This window comes from Phasianus colchicus, chromosome 11 (genome assembly GCF_987193195.1).
Source record: "Phasianus colchicus chromosome 11, bPhaCol1.hap1.1, whole genome shotgun sequence".
NCBI lineage: Eukaryota > Metazoa > Chordata > Aves > Galliformes > Phasianidae > Phasianus > Phasianus colchicus.
Window position 1 is genome coordinate 17,372,426 of NC_143446.1, and position 19,681 is coordinate 17,392,106.

Genomic DNA, 19,681 nt, shown 5'->3' on the forward strand with positions numbered 1-19,681 from the left:
AGCAATGAGTTGGCCAAAGCTATTCAAACAAGTAACAAAGATATGTCTAGACAGTGCAGGTTTGCTTTTGGTCCTGTACACTGTACCTTGTTTCATCATTTTGGTTAATATTACTTTGGTGATATTAAGATTATATACAGAGGAAGTAATTAGAACTTTTGTTCTTTAAAAAAGCAATAGTAGTGTTCATGTGTGAAAATTTCAAAAACAGCACAAAAGAATTAATGGCAGTCAAAAGCTGAAATAACTTTACATGAAAACCACAGAAATACAAATTATAGGCCTTTCTGAACTGAAACTTTTCTTTATTTTAAAAAAATAGAATGTATCTAATTTGTCAGGATTAATTACATTTTTAATATTATAACCAACAATATTTTTAATGTAGTTAGCTATAAAGTATTTCAATACAAAGAAATGTGGAAGAATGTCAAACAAGTTTCTGCAAACATGAGAACATTTTAAGTAAATACCAATGTGTAAAAATAACCAAAACACTACAAATGTATTCAACTGTATTTGATTACAGCATCATTCTTCTACATATCTTAACAAAAATTCTAAAAGCTTACTGGAATTCCACATTCATACACGTAGAGATCAATTCTCATTCTGTTGAATTAAAAAAAATTTAAAAATAATTATGAGAGTACCATATAATCACATCAATTCTTTTCAGAAGAAATCTTGTCCTTGAAACTGTCAACGCAAAGAAAAATACTAACTTCCCTCTGCAGCTTAGGATAGCCTTGGGAAGACCTCACTGCAGCACTGAGCTGTGGTGTGAGTGAGTCACACTGTGCTCTAACATGGCCCCTTAGTCTTCATCTTCATTTGTGCTGCAAAAAAGCAGCAGTGGATTTGTCTTTGAAGGCACCTCCAGGAAATCCCCCTTCCCAGTAGTAACCTTGGGAAACCTGGCAGGTTCAGATATATGGTTTTCTTCTTGTTCCTGTAAAGCAAAGCCACTTGCACTGGCCAATTCTTCAGGTTGTTCCGAAAGTCTCATTGCAGTGTGCATTTGCTTTTCTAATTCTTCTATCAATTTTCCAGGAACAGAAGGAGATTGCAAAGAAGCCTTTGATTTTTCATCGCTAACCTCAAACGTTGAAGCGTTTGTGCCTTGCCTTAATCCATTACAGTCAATAAGTGGAGCTGTCCTCTCTTCTTGAAGCATGCCTTGTAAAGAATTTATTTCCCCATCTTCAGCAGTTGAGGACTCTCGCTCATTTGAATCAGACCCTTCTGTCTCAGATGATGAAGTGCTGCTTGATTCTTCAGAGTCACTTGTCTCCGACTCAGAGGATGGCAGCTGTTGCCTGGAAACCATGCCAGCAGCTGTTAACTTGCTCTCTTCTTCTAGTACCAGCACTGCTGCTGCTTCCAGCTCTTCTAGCTCAAATCCTAAGTGGGACTTTGCAAGTGTGGTTTTCTGCAAGGATTCAGAAAGTGCAGCCAACTTTTTTGACCTTTAATAAGAAGAACAAAGCGTATTACTTAACTTCACAAACAGAATATTCCAAATTGATATGGAGAACACAAGCCCTAAACCACTGGCTAGTCATCTGTTTTACAAACAACTGCTTACCTTCAGTTCTGACTGTAAAAATAAATGCTGCACAAAAAATATCAGAATGTGTAATTACTGTTGTTGGGGGTAACTCTTCTCACAAGGCTAGGCCACATCCCCCCGAAACAAGTCCACCTCTGAGGGTGGTTTTCATTCTTTACATGCTGAACTTTCACTGTTAATGCTCCTGGAACTATTTGATGTCTTCAGATTTTGTATTGGTTACATATTTAACAGCCTCCCAGCTCTTCTACAGGTTATTTGAAATTAAATCCAATCTCCCCTGCAAAATGCACACATTTAGCACCTATTAAAAATATATGTTCAATAAAAGTACGAGATTTATTTTAACTTGCATGCATTTACTAACATAGAAAATACAATTGTTAACAAAATTAGAGTATTAGCAAGTTGGAGAAGCTATCCTACAACCACACTACTTATCCCACACTTCCCACTCTTCCCACTCTTTGGATCTGTGATATCTTCTCTTCACAGCCACCTCAGTGCCATGAGATGCTCATTACACTGGCTGCACACTGTGCTTTACTCTTTGTATTCCAGTTGAAATTTCCATCCCTTTAAGTGTTTTGAGGTCAGCTCATGGTTTACCAGGAAAGCCCGTCACAGATTTATAAGCAGAAGGAAGAAAAGGCCAAAGAATGCCTTGAAATGGGTAGGCAGCCAGAGGGGAAAGCGGGTATAAAGTCACAAGCATACATCCTGTTTCTTGTTGCAGAGTTCTGCCTTAGACTATCAATCAACTTTTCACCACTTCCTGCAACAGCAGGTCTACTATAAATCCTGCAGTAACCGACTGGGTTTCATTTCCTCTGCCAAAACCTGCTAACCTGCAAGGCACGACACACTGACACCGGAGCAAGTAGCTGATAATGTAATACATGACTCCTGCGAGGCAGAAGTTAAAGCGCTCGTTCTCTCAGCTGAATGATTTTAAAGATCTTTATATTCTATTTCCCAGGGGGGATAATTACTCAGTATAACATACTCTTCTTTTTTTTTTTTTTTTTTTTGCTCCTAAAGGAATTGTATTTAAATGTGGAGGAAGGGAAATACAATGCAATTTCTTACCCATTTTACACAGAGCAGCATTTCAAAGCCTAACTTGGAATGCAATCATTAACCTTCCTTAGACCAACTGACAGAGTGGAAAACTAAGGAAACTGTTTACCAGAAGCAACTCTAAAGCTAAAAATTAAATCACAAGTCTAAGCAACCTTCAATGTAAGCACAAGTTCCAGATTTTCAAAAGTTGCTTACTTGGCATTATAGACATGTAGATCTTCTGGCATAATACTTCATTTTTATCAAGAATTTGAACTTTAAGTTACACAGTGTTTAAGAAGTTTTCAACCTAATTTGGAACAAAAGAGAGCATTTTCCTAAAAACTAGAATGAACAAAAAAACAACCGATGAGTAGAAAGGTTCCTGAAGCCTCACACGTAGGTGGTGAGAATAATCTGCCTTGTAGGGAAACTTGTTCTCTGAACTCACTGGAGAGAAGCTGGTTTATGCTTTCAGTCACCAAAGTTCACATCCCTTACAGAAAACCTTTTTCTTCTTTGTGTTTGAAACTGTTTCCCTACTTCCTTCCAACTCCACATGTGTGCATGTCCCCTCCCATGTCAGGGAGGTTCATTATACAAAGGTGCAATTTCTGTTCATTTGGCTGTCCTACTATGTCATATCCTTGTGGGCAGCCAGGCTCTGCAACCTAAATGTGCACTGTGACAGAATATTGTTTTGTACCTCTTTCACATGCAGTTCCTTTTAATTTCATGGACATCCATGAGCAATCATATGCACAATTTCCTTTGGCAGTGCATCTTCAACTCCAGCTACCTGTTTTACATCTGCCATTACAGACAGTCACTTTTTCAAGTTCTGTTTATCCACACGTTTCTTCTATCACCTGTCACATTGTTTCCTGAAACACTACGTGTATTTTTGTTTGTATTTCCACTACTGCAATATTTCAGATGTTTCCTATGAGATATTCAGTCCTTGAAATCACTTAGAATTCCCTCCTCTTCTTTCACTGTTCTCTTATAATGTTGTTAACACCTTAGGTATAGGAACATGCCACAGGAAGGAGTCAAGTATTAGGAGATGTATGGCATTGTATAATACTCCACTGTGCTCCAGATTACTAATGATAAGAGGTGAGAAGAAAATACAGTGCCTGACTCCACACACTGGTTTACTACAATGAGATGCAGTACAACCAACAGATAAAAGAATGGCCTGTCTAAAGCTGCAAGTTTTTGAGCACTGTATACTCAAGTGCATTTCTATCAATGAATTCAAAGAGAATGAATGAAAACGGTGTTTGACAGCAGCAGAGAAACACTGGTCTCACTGGACAGCATAGAGCTACAAAAGGCATTCTTCTGAATAGCTCAGCTTACCTTCTAATTGATCAAAACAGACTACAAAATAATGATAATTAACTTGTAAAACAACTGTGGCTTCAAGATTCATGTGTGCTCCTTTTTCTCAAAAGCTAGGCTAGAACTACAGGGAGAAGACATGCTTTTCATCTTTACAAAGGATTATCAGAAGATGCCATTGTTTGAACAGCCTGCCCTGCCATCCTAACAGCAACAGCACAAACGCACACTCTGCTTGAATGAGTAAATGCCTGCAAAAAGCCAACAACTCCATCTGTCCTCCTGATACCTACAACTGCTTTGCTTCAGTTCTCACAGCTGTGTCCCATGGAGCAGCAACAGCCAGCACCACACACAAGGTCACAGAACACGTTTCAGAATTGAGCAAGGGTGCAGACCAGGCAGACCTATGCAACCTTCTCCAACTGTGTGGACACCCCAAAATCACATCAGGCCAACCAGAATAAGAGTCTTCTGAGCAGTCATTAAAAACCTAGAACATTATCTTCACCAAATCTTAGTATGGTTTGAGTTGGAAGAGATCTTGAAGGCTATCTAGTCCCATTCCGCCACCGTGGGCTGGGACACCTTCCCACAGACCAGGCTGCCCAAAGCCTCATTGCTATATTTTAGCTCTTAGCTGCATCAGGTATTTGATTTTAATTGGATTTAAAACAACACAAAAAAGCCTCTTTTGGTTACTCAGATTTCCCAGTAGATGAAACACTTCCTCTCACCACCCGCTTTCCTCATCAAGTCTCTTCCAGGAAAAACTGGAAGTCTGCAGAGCTCAACATTTCAAACAGAAGGAAAGCTTCTAAGTCTCATGCTTCTGACAAACATACAGATAAAAACTGAACTCCACTCCCAAACTTTCCAATTTCTTCTATGAAAGAAACAAAAAAAAATTGAATAACAGCACTATGGGTTGTTTTTTTTTTTTCCCTTCTTTTTTCCTTAGCAGAATTACAGTTAGTATATATCAGTCCATCTCAATTAAGGCAATTAACTAATTTCAAGGAAAACAATTTCAGGAGTGCATTACACATCAGCCTTAAGAAAAGATGATATTACTCTCTGGACAAGAACAAGGCAAAAAGCACAGGAATCAGAGCATTTCTATGAGAGGTACTGAGTCTGAGCTGATGATTTCCTTGGCTGAAAAGCAAGCAATAATTAAGGAAACAAAAATGAGACACCAGCAATGAGATATCATGCACTACAGACTTGCTGTAAACAAGCCCCGCTGTTTCCAAAATCTTTGGAGTAGCATTTTAGAGATTAAACAGCAAATACTTTAATTTTTCAAGTATGATTAATGGAATTGCATGATTACTTTAAGACACGCTCATTCAGTATGCGCATTTGTGGTAATGATATCTTATTATTATGGTAATAGTGTTCTTACATAAACCTGCCTAATAGGCTTTAAAGGTGCCACACAAGGTAATTATTAGTTATCAAGATGTCAGTTGCTTAAGGAAAATGTTTAATTACAGGTTAAACTGATCAGATGCGTGTTTTGTTTAAGGCACGGCTTTGAGGAACAGGTAACAACAAGGCAACTCGGGTCGTCTGAAATTAAGATTTCAAGACAGAGGTGCTGTATAATCCTGGTCTAGAAAGCAGAAGAGTTTCTCCATGTGCTAGAAAATTATGTTTCATACATCCCAGATTGTAAAAGAGTAACAATTGCGTGAAAAAGTATCAGAAGAGCCTTTGCAGGGAGGTTCAACAACAGCCAGAAGGAAAGCCCACCAACCAAAGTCACCATTGCCACAGAAGGTAAAGAATAAACACAGGACGTGGGGACACATCCTGTCCCCAGGCCTCTAGGTTTCCTGAAGTGTTACAGTAAAACTAAGTAACTACACTTCTGTATACCTTCAGTGAGAAATAGCACAAAAAGAAAAGGTTTTAAAGTGACCTTTCCATCTTCCTTCCATCCAAATCTCTTGTCTCAGCAGTTCAGTTATGTAAAAAAAATCAAAACCCAGAAAACTTGAATATATAAAGTCAGCACCCTACACTTCATTCTATATGAGGTATGGAACTGCACACTTGATCATGGCATGCAAGCTGCATACTGAAAATACTGTGCAAAGTATTTGCAAACATGGCAGTAAATAGTCAATTGGCCTGACAGCCTTTAAAAACTGGAGCCAGTAATATTTCACTGTGGAACAGAGCATTTGCTTGCAGGGGTGCTGTAGCATGCTCCTGTTTTTGTGAACAATAAAGATTATTTCTACTGAAACAGAAGTGTGGCTTTGCATTTACAGATGTATACAATCATCAACTTTTCTGAAGTTTGTGGAGCAAACTAGATGTAAAAAAGATAGCAAACCACAGCTGCAATGCAATAGGATTTCCCTCCTGTCTACCACTGCTCAATCACAATCAAGTCAGTGTACAGAGCACACGTGCTGTCGTGGCAGATTGAGCTGTTCATGCCCAAGTACAGCACAAAAGCAACAAAGTACACAAACCTACATATCAGACATTGACAGCAGCTTTGGTTACCAGCCTGGTGCTTAAGTGTGACCTAACTGGTCTTGGAACCAAGATTTATAACTGAAGTCTTGTTATATGATGCTGTTCCAATGTGGTTAGGGCCTATTAATTGTGTTACAATGGGAATCAGTTCTCCACGCTAGCAATGCTAACTTGGCTCTACAGAGCTGACAAGCCCTGTTTTACATGTAAAACACTTTACATTAATTATCTTTAAGCCTTACAGGCCAGATAAACACATCTCAAAGAAACAGCAGATACTTCAAGTGCAGACTTGCCTTTGTAGTGTTGTAAGTTTTACCACAGAAGAAAATGGGCCTGTTTTATTGCCAAGCAGCCAACCCTGGTAGGCCAACAATTCTTCAAGATGCATTCAACTACAATCCAGCATCACGCTGTGCCAGTCAGCAGGGCTGACAAACACAAACTGAGCAGTTGGGTAACTTACCTCCAGCCAACTGAGACTCTGGACACCTCAGATTCATCTTACAGCAAAGCTGCTGCATTAAGCTAAAGCCTTTCTTTCTGACTGCTGGATCATGCAGTACTCCCAGCTGTCTAAATTTTGTATGATTACTGTGTGAGAAGTTATTCAGTTTAAGGAGAAAGCTTCAGTCTACGTTTAAACTACCTTTCTCAACAAAGCCTGGCAAAATTCATACTTAGGAAAGTTTCACACACACCCATTTTCTCAGATAAAACAGGTAAGATAACAAGCAGTACAACCAGCCAAGAGCACAACCACTTTAAATATTGCCAAATTACACACCTAGCAGCATTAATTACAACTTCCCACAACTACTTTTTAGCCAGAGGCATCATAAGAATTAAAGCAATTCTGGAATTAATACTATCTCAGGCATCACCAGATGCTACCCCAAAGCAGAGTCCCAGCAGTTCAGATGAAGAGGGTGTGGAAGTGGAAGTATGAACAAGACACTAAAGCACAAGTTAAACTATAAGGGATAACAATTACCCACCTTGCAACAAGACTGGGTGAGGACAGGCTGCAATACAACGTCACTTGTGCTGCACTGTCACTGGCAACCAACAAATTCAAACATCTCTCCACACTTGAATCATTACATATATTTTTTCTTTCTAGCTGTTTGAAATTGTTTTTCCATTATTACGATACAGGACTGAAGGACAATTTGATTTTAATAAAATACTCAAGACATGAAAAAGGCCAAGTTTGATCAACTCTGACTGTAAAACACAGAAGCAATAACAAGAATGACATAACTTCATTAATGTAGAAACACCTGGGTCAACAGGCAGAGACAAGCAGAAGTGGTCACTTATAAAGATTAGATAATAAAAAAAATCCTCCAGTTTAGGAAAATAATCCTTACAAACGGACATTTAGCAGCAATCATAAGAAACTCACACTAAACCACCATTTATTTGCCCAAACTACTACAGTCACAGGTTAGGAAAGAAAACAAGCTTCAGAATCAGCACAGAGATAAGAGTCTCTGATTCAATTATACCTTATGGCATCTCATATAAAACACTTGCTATATTTCACCACATTTTATTCCCCTTCCAAGGACATTCTTAATGAGTGCTTCACTATTCAAGGACTTCTAACCACACAGAAATTGTTTTGAGAATGCAAGCACAGAATGAGCCCCGCAGTGCTTAGAGACTTCTCACAAGGTTTGTTTGCAGGAAGTAGCAGTGAAACCCCACCACCAAATCAAGCTCTGGAAGTAATTCATGGCAGAGACTGTAGTCTTGGTACATTTTAAACAGCGACAAACACTTTGCCTATCTGCAAGCCCTGCTATATTACAGACCGTAATAATGATTTGCTCTTATTGCAAAGTACCTTACATACCCTTTTCCTCCAATTTCCTGCAAGACTGGGGAACTACTCACAGATTTTATTTTGCCCAGTTCTGGGAACACAACCAGCCTCAACAGCAAAGCATGGCTAAAACTTAATGAAGCAGAACAACACTACCCTCAAGTCTGAGGCATGAAGTGGAAAAGAAAATACACCCATTAACTGACGCAAAGGGCAGCTCTCTCTTGGAAAGAAGCACATTCATTCAGAATACAGATAATATTTTATCCTTGCACAGACAATACCACAGGTCCCTAATGAGCAGAGAAGTCTGAAAGTCAAACATTTTCCATTCCCTCCTACAAAAATGGAGAGTAAATCCACAAAATTCCTTAAAAACACTTATTTATGGAATAAGTATCATCTACTAAATCACTGTTTCCAGATTTTTTGTTGTTACTTTATCATTTTTACTGAAATGAACCTTCTTAAAGGCGGTCCATCAGAATCCTACTTGCCTTATGAGATCTGATGAACCACAGCAAAGGCAGTGCCATCACCAGCCAGCAAGATAAAGCAAACTGCACCATTCAACAGTTCCACCTACTTAGTTTGTCATACGTTTTTATAGCGAGAGGCAGAACCAATAGATAACCCCATTAAAATCTCATTAGCTCTGATCAATGAGCACCAAAGGTAATGTAAGAACAAAGCTGAATTTAATGTGTTTGTGAAGGAGAAACAGAACAATTTTCTTCAGGACTCAGGTACGAAATTGACCTAAACTTTAACTAATCTTCCACATTATCTGCAGCAAAAGAAAGACAGATGAGTGTAAACACAACACGTTTGTTCATGTGATGTAGTACCAGGTTACCCACTGCCTTTGTAGGAAATGAACAGTCTCCAGAACACAGAGCTAAGAGCAACTTAGTTTCTAAGTTTCCTTATGAAAAGCCAGGGGCTAAAACAACATGTCCAGTCTACTTAGGATATTTTATGCAACCACATATAAAAATTAATTCTCTCAATTTCTCAAGATAATAGATTGTGATTTTTAGCCTAAATAAATTGGGTCTGTGCAGTTAGGTAATCTCTACACTTAGTGATAACAAGTTCCCTTATAACAACTCTTAGAAATAATAGGCAACTTTAAACAAATCTGAGAGGCTACGAGTTGAAAAAGATCTTTAAATTCCTACATATTTGATGATGATATTCAGAGGTAGATCCGAAATAATCACCCCTACAAGAAAAGGGAGAATGCAGCTATGTGTGCAATGGTTTGAAGGGAGACCACAGCATGGCTATACCAAGGAGCTCATCTCTGCTTAGACCAGCTACTGTATGTGCTGCCTCCTGCACAGTGGAAGTGTTGAAGAACATGAAGAAACCAGGGCACAAAGACTGGGATTGTTGTACAAAGGTTACAGGCTCATTTCCCCCTTCTTCCCTTGTAGACATCAAAGTGGAGATTGGAAAAAATATTCACCGCACACCAAATCTTTACCTTAAACATAGGAAAACCACACGATAAAATGGGGGCACTGAGTTCAAGGCGTAGTCTGGAAAATACATCTCTCTGTACAAGAGAGAACAGCCAAGAGAAACCTACCATATGTCTCCAGGTAGCAGACAGCAGTCCTGAGACAAAGCAACGGCTGATGTGGAAGAATCCAATGGGCTTAAGGGAAATATAAAATGCTTTCATCTTGAAATTCTGCATTTCAAAGGGCACTGCATGAATTCGGGAGTTAAGAGTGATATGATGCAATCCAACTTGCAGCCTTGTAAACATGAACTGCTATCTACATAGCTTAAAGTATTACAGTTTGTTAAACATAAATCAAATACAAAGCACTGCACCATCATTTCAATTTAAGTGACTGTATGTTAATAAATCTGAGCATTTCAAGTGACTTCCCATATTTTTTCTGAAATTCCACAGCACTCCTTTTATAATGATCCTGAATACTGTATGAGCTGAACTTCACATTTATAAATATTTTAAACAAAGATGAAGCTTTCCAGTATAATATTTTACTTTAATTACTTAGTCTTACTTGGTCTTTTTGGTTAGTTGCAACTAAGCATTTCACATTATAAAAGAAATCAAGTCCAGCTTAGTTATGTATACATTATTATGAAAGCATTCATAAGAAAAAAACCTTGTAATTAATACTGGACTATAAAAAGGAATCACTGTTTATACTTTAGGAATAGTTTAACTGAGCTTAGAAACAGTTCAGTGTTGTCAAAATAGCTTCAGTGAGTCAAAACAAGCCTAAATATCTAACAATGGCACAGCTTCCAAAGTTCCATATGACAAAATAACAAGTGGTGAATAGGTAAATCACCACAAAACAGATGCAGAGAAAGGAACAGATCATGAACTGTGATGGCAAATATTGACTGTGTTACAGAAATGTAATGCCAGCACTCATTCTACATGAGCCTCATCTTGCTCTTAAGTATCTCAACTGCCATTACACGCAACTTTGTCTTTCCCACTTCTCATGATCTAGGATCTTGAACTCCTAACACTGTAAATCATAGTTTGTACTATAACATGGTAATGAAAGATAACCACAAAAAGCAGTGCAGAAGATGTGAATTTTAATGTCAGAATAATGCTGGTGAAGTCATCATGCATGAGGAAAAATAATGGAAACAATGATAACAGATAGACTTAAAGGCACTGTTAAGAACACATTATTAAAACAGGATCCTGCCCCTTTGCAATGGGATTTACCAACCTAACAGCAGAAATCCTAATGAGGTAGATCAGCATTCTGACTGCAACACACAACACCCCAACAGCAACCCCAACCTGCAGCCATCCCAACCACAGACCCTGTCAACTCACATGATCTCAACAGAGAAACACATCAGACCTGAGCACCTTGCAAGCTCCTGGCAAGTGAGCACACATCTGCAGGCACCCCAACCAATCAGCCTGCTCCCACCTCCTCCCCATCATCCCACCATGCTTGTAGGGCTCCTAGTATCAGGGGCTCCAGGGTTAGATTCCACCTTTAGGCTGTAATTATAATGCCCCATCCACTGAACCAAGCCTGCTCCAGAGAGGGCTGAAAACAAAGCAGGGAGGCATTAACAGCCCACAGATCAGCCCCCACTTTGATCACAGCTGCACACTCCTCCTGCTCAGAGGCAGCGAGCACAAGCACTGCCTTCCCCAAATGGAGGCAGAGGAGCCAGCTGAGATGCACAGGCTGAAAGATGTGACACCCACTGCTGACCCTTCTGCAGGCAGGCAGGAGCTGCCTCCCAACAACTTTGGGAAATCAAAGCAATAGCCTGAAGGGGAAAAAAATGGCTTTCTTCTATCCCTTCTCTACCCACAGCAAGGTGCATTCAGACACAGCTTGGAGGAATATGAGCCATAGGAAAGTGATGGAATAAATGGAAAAAAAAACAAACAGAGGAAAGGAGAAGAAAAACATCAAAGGGAACTGCAGCTAGCAGCTGGGAAAAGAGATTAAATCCCTTGTTAAAAATCCATGTTTTACAGGGCTTGCTAAAACATATATAAAGGAGAATTTCTGGCATTATATCCACCTGTCTATCACACTTTTCAACCTTCAGGGCAAACAATGTTTTGCTTTAAGCCTCTTAAGTAATATATTACATTACTTGGGTATTGTTATTTACAAAGTGCTGCACACACACCTACTGCTCTACAGACAATTGAAGTGACAGCTCAGGCCTTAAATAAGATGCAATATTTAATGAGAAGCACAGCAGCACAGGATGACAGTAAACAAAAAGAAACCATATTAAAAACATGCATCAAAACAGTGAAAGATGAGAAGCACAATGTGCTTGCAAATTCTTAGTTACTATTTTTAAATCAAAGAACCGTGATCTGAGGATTAAAAGCAAATGACTTGGCATGAAAATAAATGCGGGTTCTCTACCAAATTCAAGCATCAACAGCCAACGCTCTCTTAAATAAACTGGTGTGCCCTTACATAGGTTCTATGTGCTAGATGACAGCACTGGCTTTTTAAGGCTAGAAAAGGCTGCTTTAAAAAAATAAATTGTAAAGAACCTCGTATTGTTTCTGTGTGAGATCCATGGTTAGCATTTGAAATACAAGGTATGCTTCTGAACTGCTACCTTGATTGAAACAAACAAAACTGTAAAGAATAGCTCAACCTATGGAGAAGGAGCCAACTCATGATTACCCTTCACCAGGAAAACATAAGAACGTACTCCTGGTCTGAATTTTTCATGTTCCATGTTCAGAGTGTTTTTGGATTTTAACTTCATGTCACATAGCAGACAAATAGGCAGAAGTCTCTGCCCATCATACCTGGCAGACACCCACATCAACTTCTAACTTCATCAGTTAACTACAGCTTTTTTTGCTCTTGCCATACCACAAGTCAATCAGACATACATTCAAGGACCCTTTGCTCCTGTTGCTCTTTCCAATTCTCAACCTCAATTTGAGAAGCAGAGGCTGGAATTACTGTGAGCTGTCCCACAGGCGATGCCACCTTCTGCAAGATGACACGATTCTGCTTCTGCACTCACTGCTCTCTTACCTACTGAGAGGGGCCCACGTACTCAGGTTCCAGCAGTTCTCAAGCACGACCCAAGCTGTTTTTCCTGGAGCTGTTGCCCTTAATTATCTCCTGTTCTCCAACCCTCAACTATGATCTACAATCTTTTACTGTAAGCGTGCCATCTTAGACTTGATTGTATTAAAACACATGTTGTTCAAATAAGCATATGTTGCCAATCTGGGTCAGTCTGTGCAACTCATCTGTTCAAATCATTATCCTCTACCTAAAAAAGAACTGTTTCTAATTAATTTTTATCTATAAAAAGATGCACAGTACTTTCTTACAGATTGCTAAGGACACTGGACAGTACTCAGACAAGAACTCTGAAAACATGGATGATCTTAATTTCATTAACTAACAGAAGAATCCATCTCTTTCCAGTTCCTTTTTTTTTTCCCCCAGTATTTCCTATAACACACACCAGGGATTCCAACACTTGGTAGTACGTAAACAGAAACATGCAGAAAACAGACCCAACAAACCAAAACAGACTGCAAAGAGACCATTTGAAGCAGCCACTCCCATGCTCAGTAGAAGCTTGAAAACCAGCTGGGACATCTGACAGTTAATACACTGCTACAGGCCACCAAAGTAGTGAATGAAAAGCAACCCTAATGCAGCCCAATTACTTGGAGCAGTAAGCACACACAGCACTGCACGCTGAACTCACTGCCAGCAGCAGTAATGCCAGCACGTAAAGCCTGCTAAGAAGGAATTACAATAATTGAGGCTTGCAGTTGTGAGCTACCACTGCAAGTCATCACAGGACACTGAAAACAATGCCTATATAACCAGATAAAACAGCTTTCTTACTGCATTCAGCTGAAAGGTGTGATCACGAGCAGCATCAAGACTTTTTGCTTTATCTCTTGTACCACGGATGGCAACAAGGCTGTTGTCTGATAAATAATATAACCAGCTGCATCAGAACAGACACTAAAAGCAGATGCTGATGGCAAGGCTGCTTTCAAAGCAGCAACATGAAAGTAGTTTTTTCTATGCATCACCACTAAAAACTGGAACTTAAAGCTGAAATGGTCACAGCCTTCACTTACCATGGGTAGCAAACAAGGAGAAGTGACACCTGAGCTACAGCCAAGGCAGAGTACCATTGAGCATGAAACTAATTCACATAAAATACATCACTGAGAGTTGAGATCTTAAGTAAGGATAAAACTGCAGGAAGTACTTTAAACACTGAGCAGCTCAGTTTAATCCCACAGATCCAAGCAGCAGGATTTTCATCCAGAATATACAATTGCTGTGCCTTTGTTCTTCTGAATCGTGGCTGCTGAATCCAAGAGGTGAACAGCTGAACATTTGCATACTCCTCTAACATTTGGGAATGCTTTAAACCATTGAGTAATCCTTCTGTCAAGGATTTCCCCCCCACACACACGTACAGATAGAAAAAGTAATAAACTAACGTGCTAGTAGTATATCATTAAGAGATCTGTTAAGGCAGTTTTGTTCCTGAATCCTCCTTTCTGAACTTTGTGTTTTCCTAACAGATGTTCACAGTCAACATCTACTCCATGCATCTCTCATTAGGCAGTACAGCCCTTAGCTGGATGTCACAGCTAAGTTACTCTTAAGAACACTGCAAAACCACAAAGAATGAGTAGGATTTAATGAACACCAACCCTAAAGGTAGCAAAAAAAAAAAAAGACAAAAAAGGCTGCTTTTCCTCTATTAAAATATTTTGAGTTTCACAAAGGCCCAGACCACTACAGAAAACAAATGCCACAATCAGAATAGCTTCTACTTCCCAAAGTTTTCTACATCTTCACAAATAACTGGGTCAGGTTTCCTAAGTTAGCAAATGAGTGGTCAGTCTAACAAATAATTTTAATATGCAATATATATCAAAACTCTAGTTATATTAACTAAAAGATCATATGTCACTACACAAATTTAAATACATTACATGTTATGCTTTCATGTTATGCTTTCCCAAATGCAGTAAAAGCCTGTAGTAGTTCTTTTCAGGAAGGCTGCTATACATGATCTGCACGCACTTAAATCTCCTTGCACTTAAATCAAGCACAGAACACTGTATGAGGGAGCCTATATGACAATAAGCTGCAAGGAAGATACTGCAGCTAGGATTCTCCATAGAGAACAATGTAAATTAATAAGACAGACAGCTGCACAAATATTTCAACTGAGGAAAGACTTCTGAACATTCAGTGGTACAGTGTTTGGATGGGCACAACAGCAAGCTATCTGCACTACTGTGACTATCAGTGTGGTTACAGAAGAAGTGTCAGCAGGCTGCCTTACACATCCAAACCCAGGATTTGAGTGTTTTTTTTCCCCAGGTATTTAAATACCTTTAAGTCTTTAAATTCATTAGAGCCAACAGAACAGTCACAAGAAATACAAAGAATCTTCCCACTACTAAACTTTTACCAATGCAATGCACTAAAACTAAAATGCTGGAGATAGAGATCCTTACTCCTGTTTTAAAATCTGAGATGACAGGTGGCACTAGAATTCCTAACATCACTGATCTTATTTCTTCCTGGAAGAAATGTGTTCCTTGATGCCTTTGCAATGCCAGACTTTAAAACTTCAGGCCTGCATTGCATTGTATTGATTAAAACAGTAATGCAGACAGCCCAGGGAAAAGGAAAAGGGGGGCAGAACAATCACAGTCAATCTCATCACCCCGACGACACGCTGTGAGTGTAATTAATCCTACATTTACTTAGAGAACTTCACACCCTACACATAAAGCAGCAACTCCCTGCTGGCTTCAGACTAGGTAATTATGTTGTAACAAGGACTAGGTTTCCATTATAACAGAGATGAAAAGGAGAACAGAGCTATGAAGCTAGCCTACCTTTTAGGGTAGGTATCACCTGCAAATCAAAAGAAGCAGGCTCAACATGTTTAGGAATACTTGAGTTAGCTTTTATTTAGTTAATTCAAATAATATATCAGCTTCTACAGAGACTGCACAAATGCCACCAGGAATTATGGTTCTTAACTCTAAAGTAAACAGTCCATGTTTGAAATGGCATTTGTACCCACATTACCCAAATTAGCAGGATTACACTAGTTTCAGGTACAAGTATATGTACTCTGCAACATGAAGATGTGACAGAGTATGTATACCCTAAAGCTGCCTATATACAGATATAAAAAAAATAAAGTGTCAGGCTAAGTTCCATGGGACATGCTGAAGTAATTTAGCAGCTCATCTCTTACCATAATAAATCTCCTCTGTTGTACAAGTATGAGGACTACAACAATACACAACACAAACTGTGACTTTCTAATGTTTTGCAATAAGATGAAATGGCAAGTTAAAGAAAAAGAGTTCTAACAAAAGATACATAAATTATGAGACCAAACACCTTATTCCTCTGCTTTCCTGGGGAAGCTGGTGGCCTTGCCTGTGGCAGGGGGGTTGGAGATTCATGATCCTTGAGGTCCCTTCCAACCCAAGCCATTCTGTAATTCTGATTCCTCATACCATTAAATCTAGGGATGCATTAACAACAAAACCATGCACAAACAGATGTAGTAATCCCTGGAAAATTTCCAGGGGCCCCAGCAGTTTCACCTCCAGTTGACTACAGGAAACACACAGTTATCAGTAATGAAGTGGTACCTGCCTAACACTAAGCATGTATTTAAATAAGGGTATTTTAAACTAGCATGGGCTCAATTGTTTTCTTCTGAAGGGATACAGAACATGCATTTAACTGCCTGCCTAGACAGCAACTCCAGGGAAGCTGCTCAGCCCTGCACTCGGCTGTGGTACAGCCAGCAGATATCACACAGCCACTCTGTGAGGGCACATACATGGAGCAGTGGACAAAGAAAGCACTGGAGGAAGACATCAGGCTGTGTAAGGGAACCCACAGCATGAGTCAGTGGGCAAACTGATATCTACAAAGGATGCAAGGGGTCACAGGCAAAACTCTCCTCCAGAAGGGAAAGAGTTCTGCATTATCCCACATTTGATTCCCTTGCTCTCAGCAGCCCATATGCAGCTGTCAGACAACCAACCACTGGTTTCCTCAAAGATCATCTCTGCTTCGTCTCCTGCTTTTGGTACCACAATGAAGTGTGAAAGATGGAAAAAAAGCTCAGACTAGCAATACAAATTTGGTTCTAAATTCACCTTGGAGATGCCACCATATGTATCACAGTGGTTTGTAAAATCTCTGACCTACAGAAAGAAAGAGGCATGCAAACCAGACAAATTAAATTTAATTTTATTATGGAAATGAAAGTAATAACAGAAGTGACAGCAGGGCAGATGATAAGCTCACTTAGCAGGGCGATCAAATGAAGTGATGACATGTCATTATGACCTCAGGGGTTAAAGATGCAATTTTCCATCTGGTTGCATCTGGCTTTTCAACATAAATGTTGACACCACCTGCTGAGACTTTCTACAAGCTGCCTCCATAGGTCTTTGTATAGCTTTTGTTACCCAGGTTAATATTTACTCTTCCCTTTCTTCTGATTTGGCTGAGCAACATGCTCCCTTTTTTCAAAACCAACAAACAGTTAAAACAATTTTACAGTGCATTTTACACAGTAGATAAAATATTAACTTAACAAGCAACTCAAAGAGATGCTTCCAGGCCTGCAATTCTATGATTCTGTGATTCTAAAAACCTAAAAAGCAGGTAAAACTAGGTTTAAGACTGCAAACTGGAGGATGAAACTTCACTTGCCAATATTTTACTTTGACTAATACTTTCAGGAATCTTCTTTTACTTAAGTAACAGGTACCTGAATAAAAATCAGCTTATCTGGAAAAATCCCTGAATAAACTCACCATATCCAACTGACTATCAGCCACCTGCATTTGTTTTTACTCAGCAGCTTGTTTCCAATTCCAGACACACAGTGCTTAAAATAAATCATCTTCTGCCAGTCCAGTGACACATTCACTTATTCATCTAATTAAGCCACAGCCAAACGATGATCTCAAACCAAATCTGTAATCAGCTATTGGCAGACTGCTGGCTATAAGGTTTTGTTCCCACACTGAAATTTAAAAGCTAGTAACCAGCAGTGGTGTTCCATTGCTGGAAACTTACCATTAAATAAGGCTATTCTCTTACTACCATTTGACATACCCTTCACATTTTTTGCCTGAGACAGGCTTTCTTCCTAAACCTGTGTCTCCCAGAGTTCTCTCCACCAGTACAGGTGAGAGAAAAACACTGCTTTCAACTGTAAAGTTCCCAGATCCTCCCTTAAGAACAACCCACAATCCATTTCAACTGTAAGCAGAGGCCCCGATCTCTTTGGGAAGAAAAGAGCCCTTCACAGATCTTTGAAGAGCGACCTGGGACTAAGATTGAATGGAGAAGACGGAAACTAAGAATGCTTATTAAGCTTGCACGGAGTAAGGAACAGCTAAGAAACAAAACAGAGAAAGTATCCAGAGTGAGTGACACATAATTTCATTAAAAGACCATGAAGATATCACCATCTCCCACTCCCAAAACTTTCTTCTAGAAAGAATCACCAGAGATGAAACAAGCTTCCTTCCCTGGACAGTGTGTGCCACTCACCTTGGGAAACTGGAAGCCAAAGGCAAACCTTTGTTCTCACCAGACCAACCATCTTCTGAACAAAAAAGTCAACTTAGTACTTCCCTTTAACACGTGTAAAAAGGCATCCCTGTTCACTTAGAACATGCTTAACTTCAAGCTTATGTTTGCTTCACTGATAAACTGAACAAGAATGACTTAAGCACATGCTTAAATGCTTTCCCAATTCAGATCCTAAAAATAGGCAATGATTTCTACAGTTCCTCTTTCTCTTGTTCTCCTAATGACAGACAACTATTGTGCCATGTCATTATGACAAAAAGATAACTTAATTGCCCTCATTCCAGAAGCTGTCAGTTCTGCTTAACTGGTACATAATGTATTTGTCTGGAGTAAATGTGTTAATGCATCAGTCACTTATATCTAGCATACATTTTCTTCTGCTGTATTTAAAAAAAATTGGTTTTTATGGCTGACTTCCGAGACACTGTATTCACTGATACATGTAGCAGTGATATTGCTGCTCTGCAACTCATTTATTTAAGATGCATTAAATAACTTTCTCCTGAATTTATTTTTCAAGACAACTTCAACCTGAACACGAATTTTCCCAGCAGCTTTTCTTTCCCAAACCATCAATATCAATGAAAATTCACATCTTATATAAAAATACAACTCCTCTATAGATGCCACTATATAAAAAAGGCACTGTTTTCTCCCATGTTGTAAGAATACACAGATAATCAACATCACTACATGTTAGGACCAAACACATTTCCATTTATATGACACACCACTTTCTTTGGTTTTACTGATACTTGCCCATAGATACAACATGCTAAAAACTTTTCCCTCACCAATCGCAACTTCAGAACTTACTTGACTTTTTGAATCCAGATGCAATAGTCTGTAATGAAGAGATCATTAAGGATGTAGGCAGGGTCACTCTCCCTAAAAATCCTGTGAATGTCCAGCAAACATTTCAAAACTGCAGCTCTTCCTAGAAATAGATTTTCATTAGATATTTTTTTTAAATCATCTTTCTCCCCTCTCAGGCATTAGTAATTTTGCTACCCACACCCACATAACATTAAGTGGACCCAGAGTCTCAGAACAGCAGTCAGATGACTGTACCCCTCAGCATCCACATCCATGTGGACACAGAGCCTGACTTCAGCAGGAATCTCTGCAAGACTTCAGCCTGGAGGTACAGCCATGCCAGTACTTCTCCACAGCTGAAGTAGCCCCCTCCTGCAGCCTCCCCTTTCCTCTTCT

At 39.3% G+C, this 19,681-nt stretch overlaps 1 protein-coding gene across 3 annotated transcripts in view; it reads right to left on the reverse strand.

Moving 5' to 3' along the window:
- Positions 1-286: 286 nt before the first annotated feature.
- The window catches only part of SHQ1 (SHQ1, H/ACA ribonucleoprotein assembly factor), a 39,612-nt gene continuing 20,217 nt past the window's right edge, over positions 287-19,681 (reverse strand). For all 3 annotated transcript variants that reach the window (XM_090148447.1, XM_031605791.2, XM_090148445.1), the window contains exons 11-12: positions 19,286-19,406; positions 287-1,469 (exon numbers count right to left, since the gene is read on the reverse strand). In XM_090148447.1, coding sequence (XP_090004573.1) covers positions 818-1,469; positions 19,286-19,406 — 773 coding nt within the window. In that variant the 3' untranslated portion in view covers positions 287-817. The remainder of the gene's footprint in view (positions 1,470-19,285; positions 19,407-19,681) is intronic.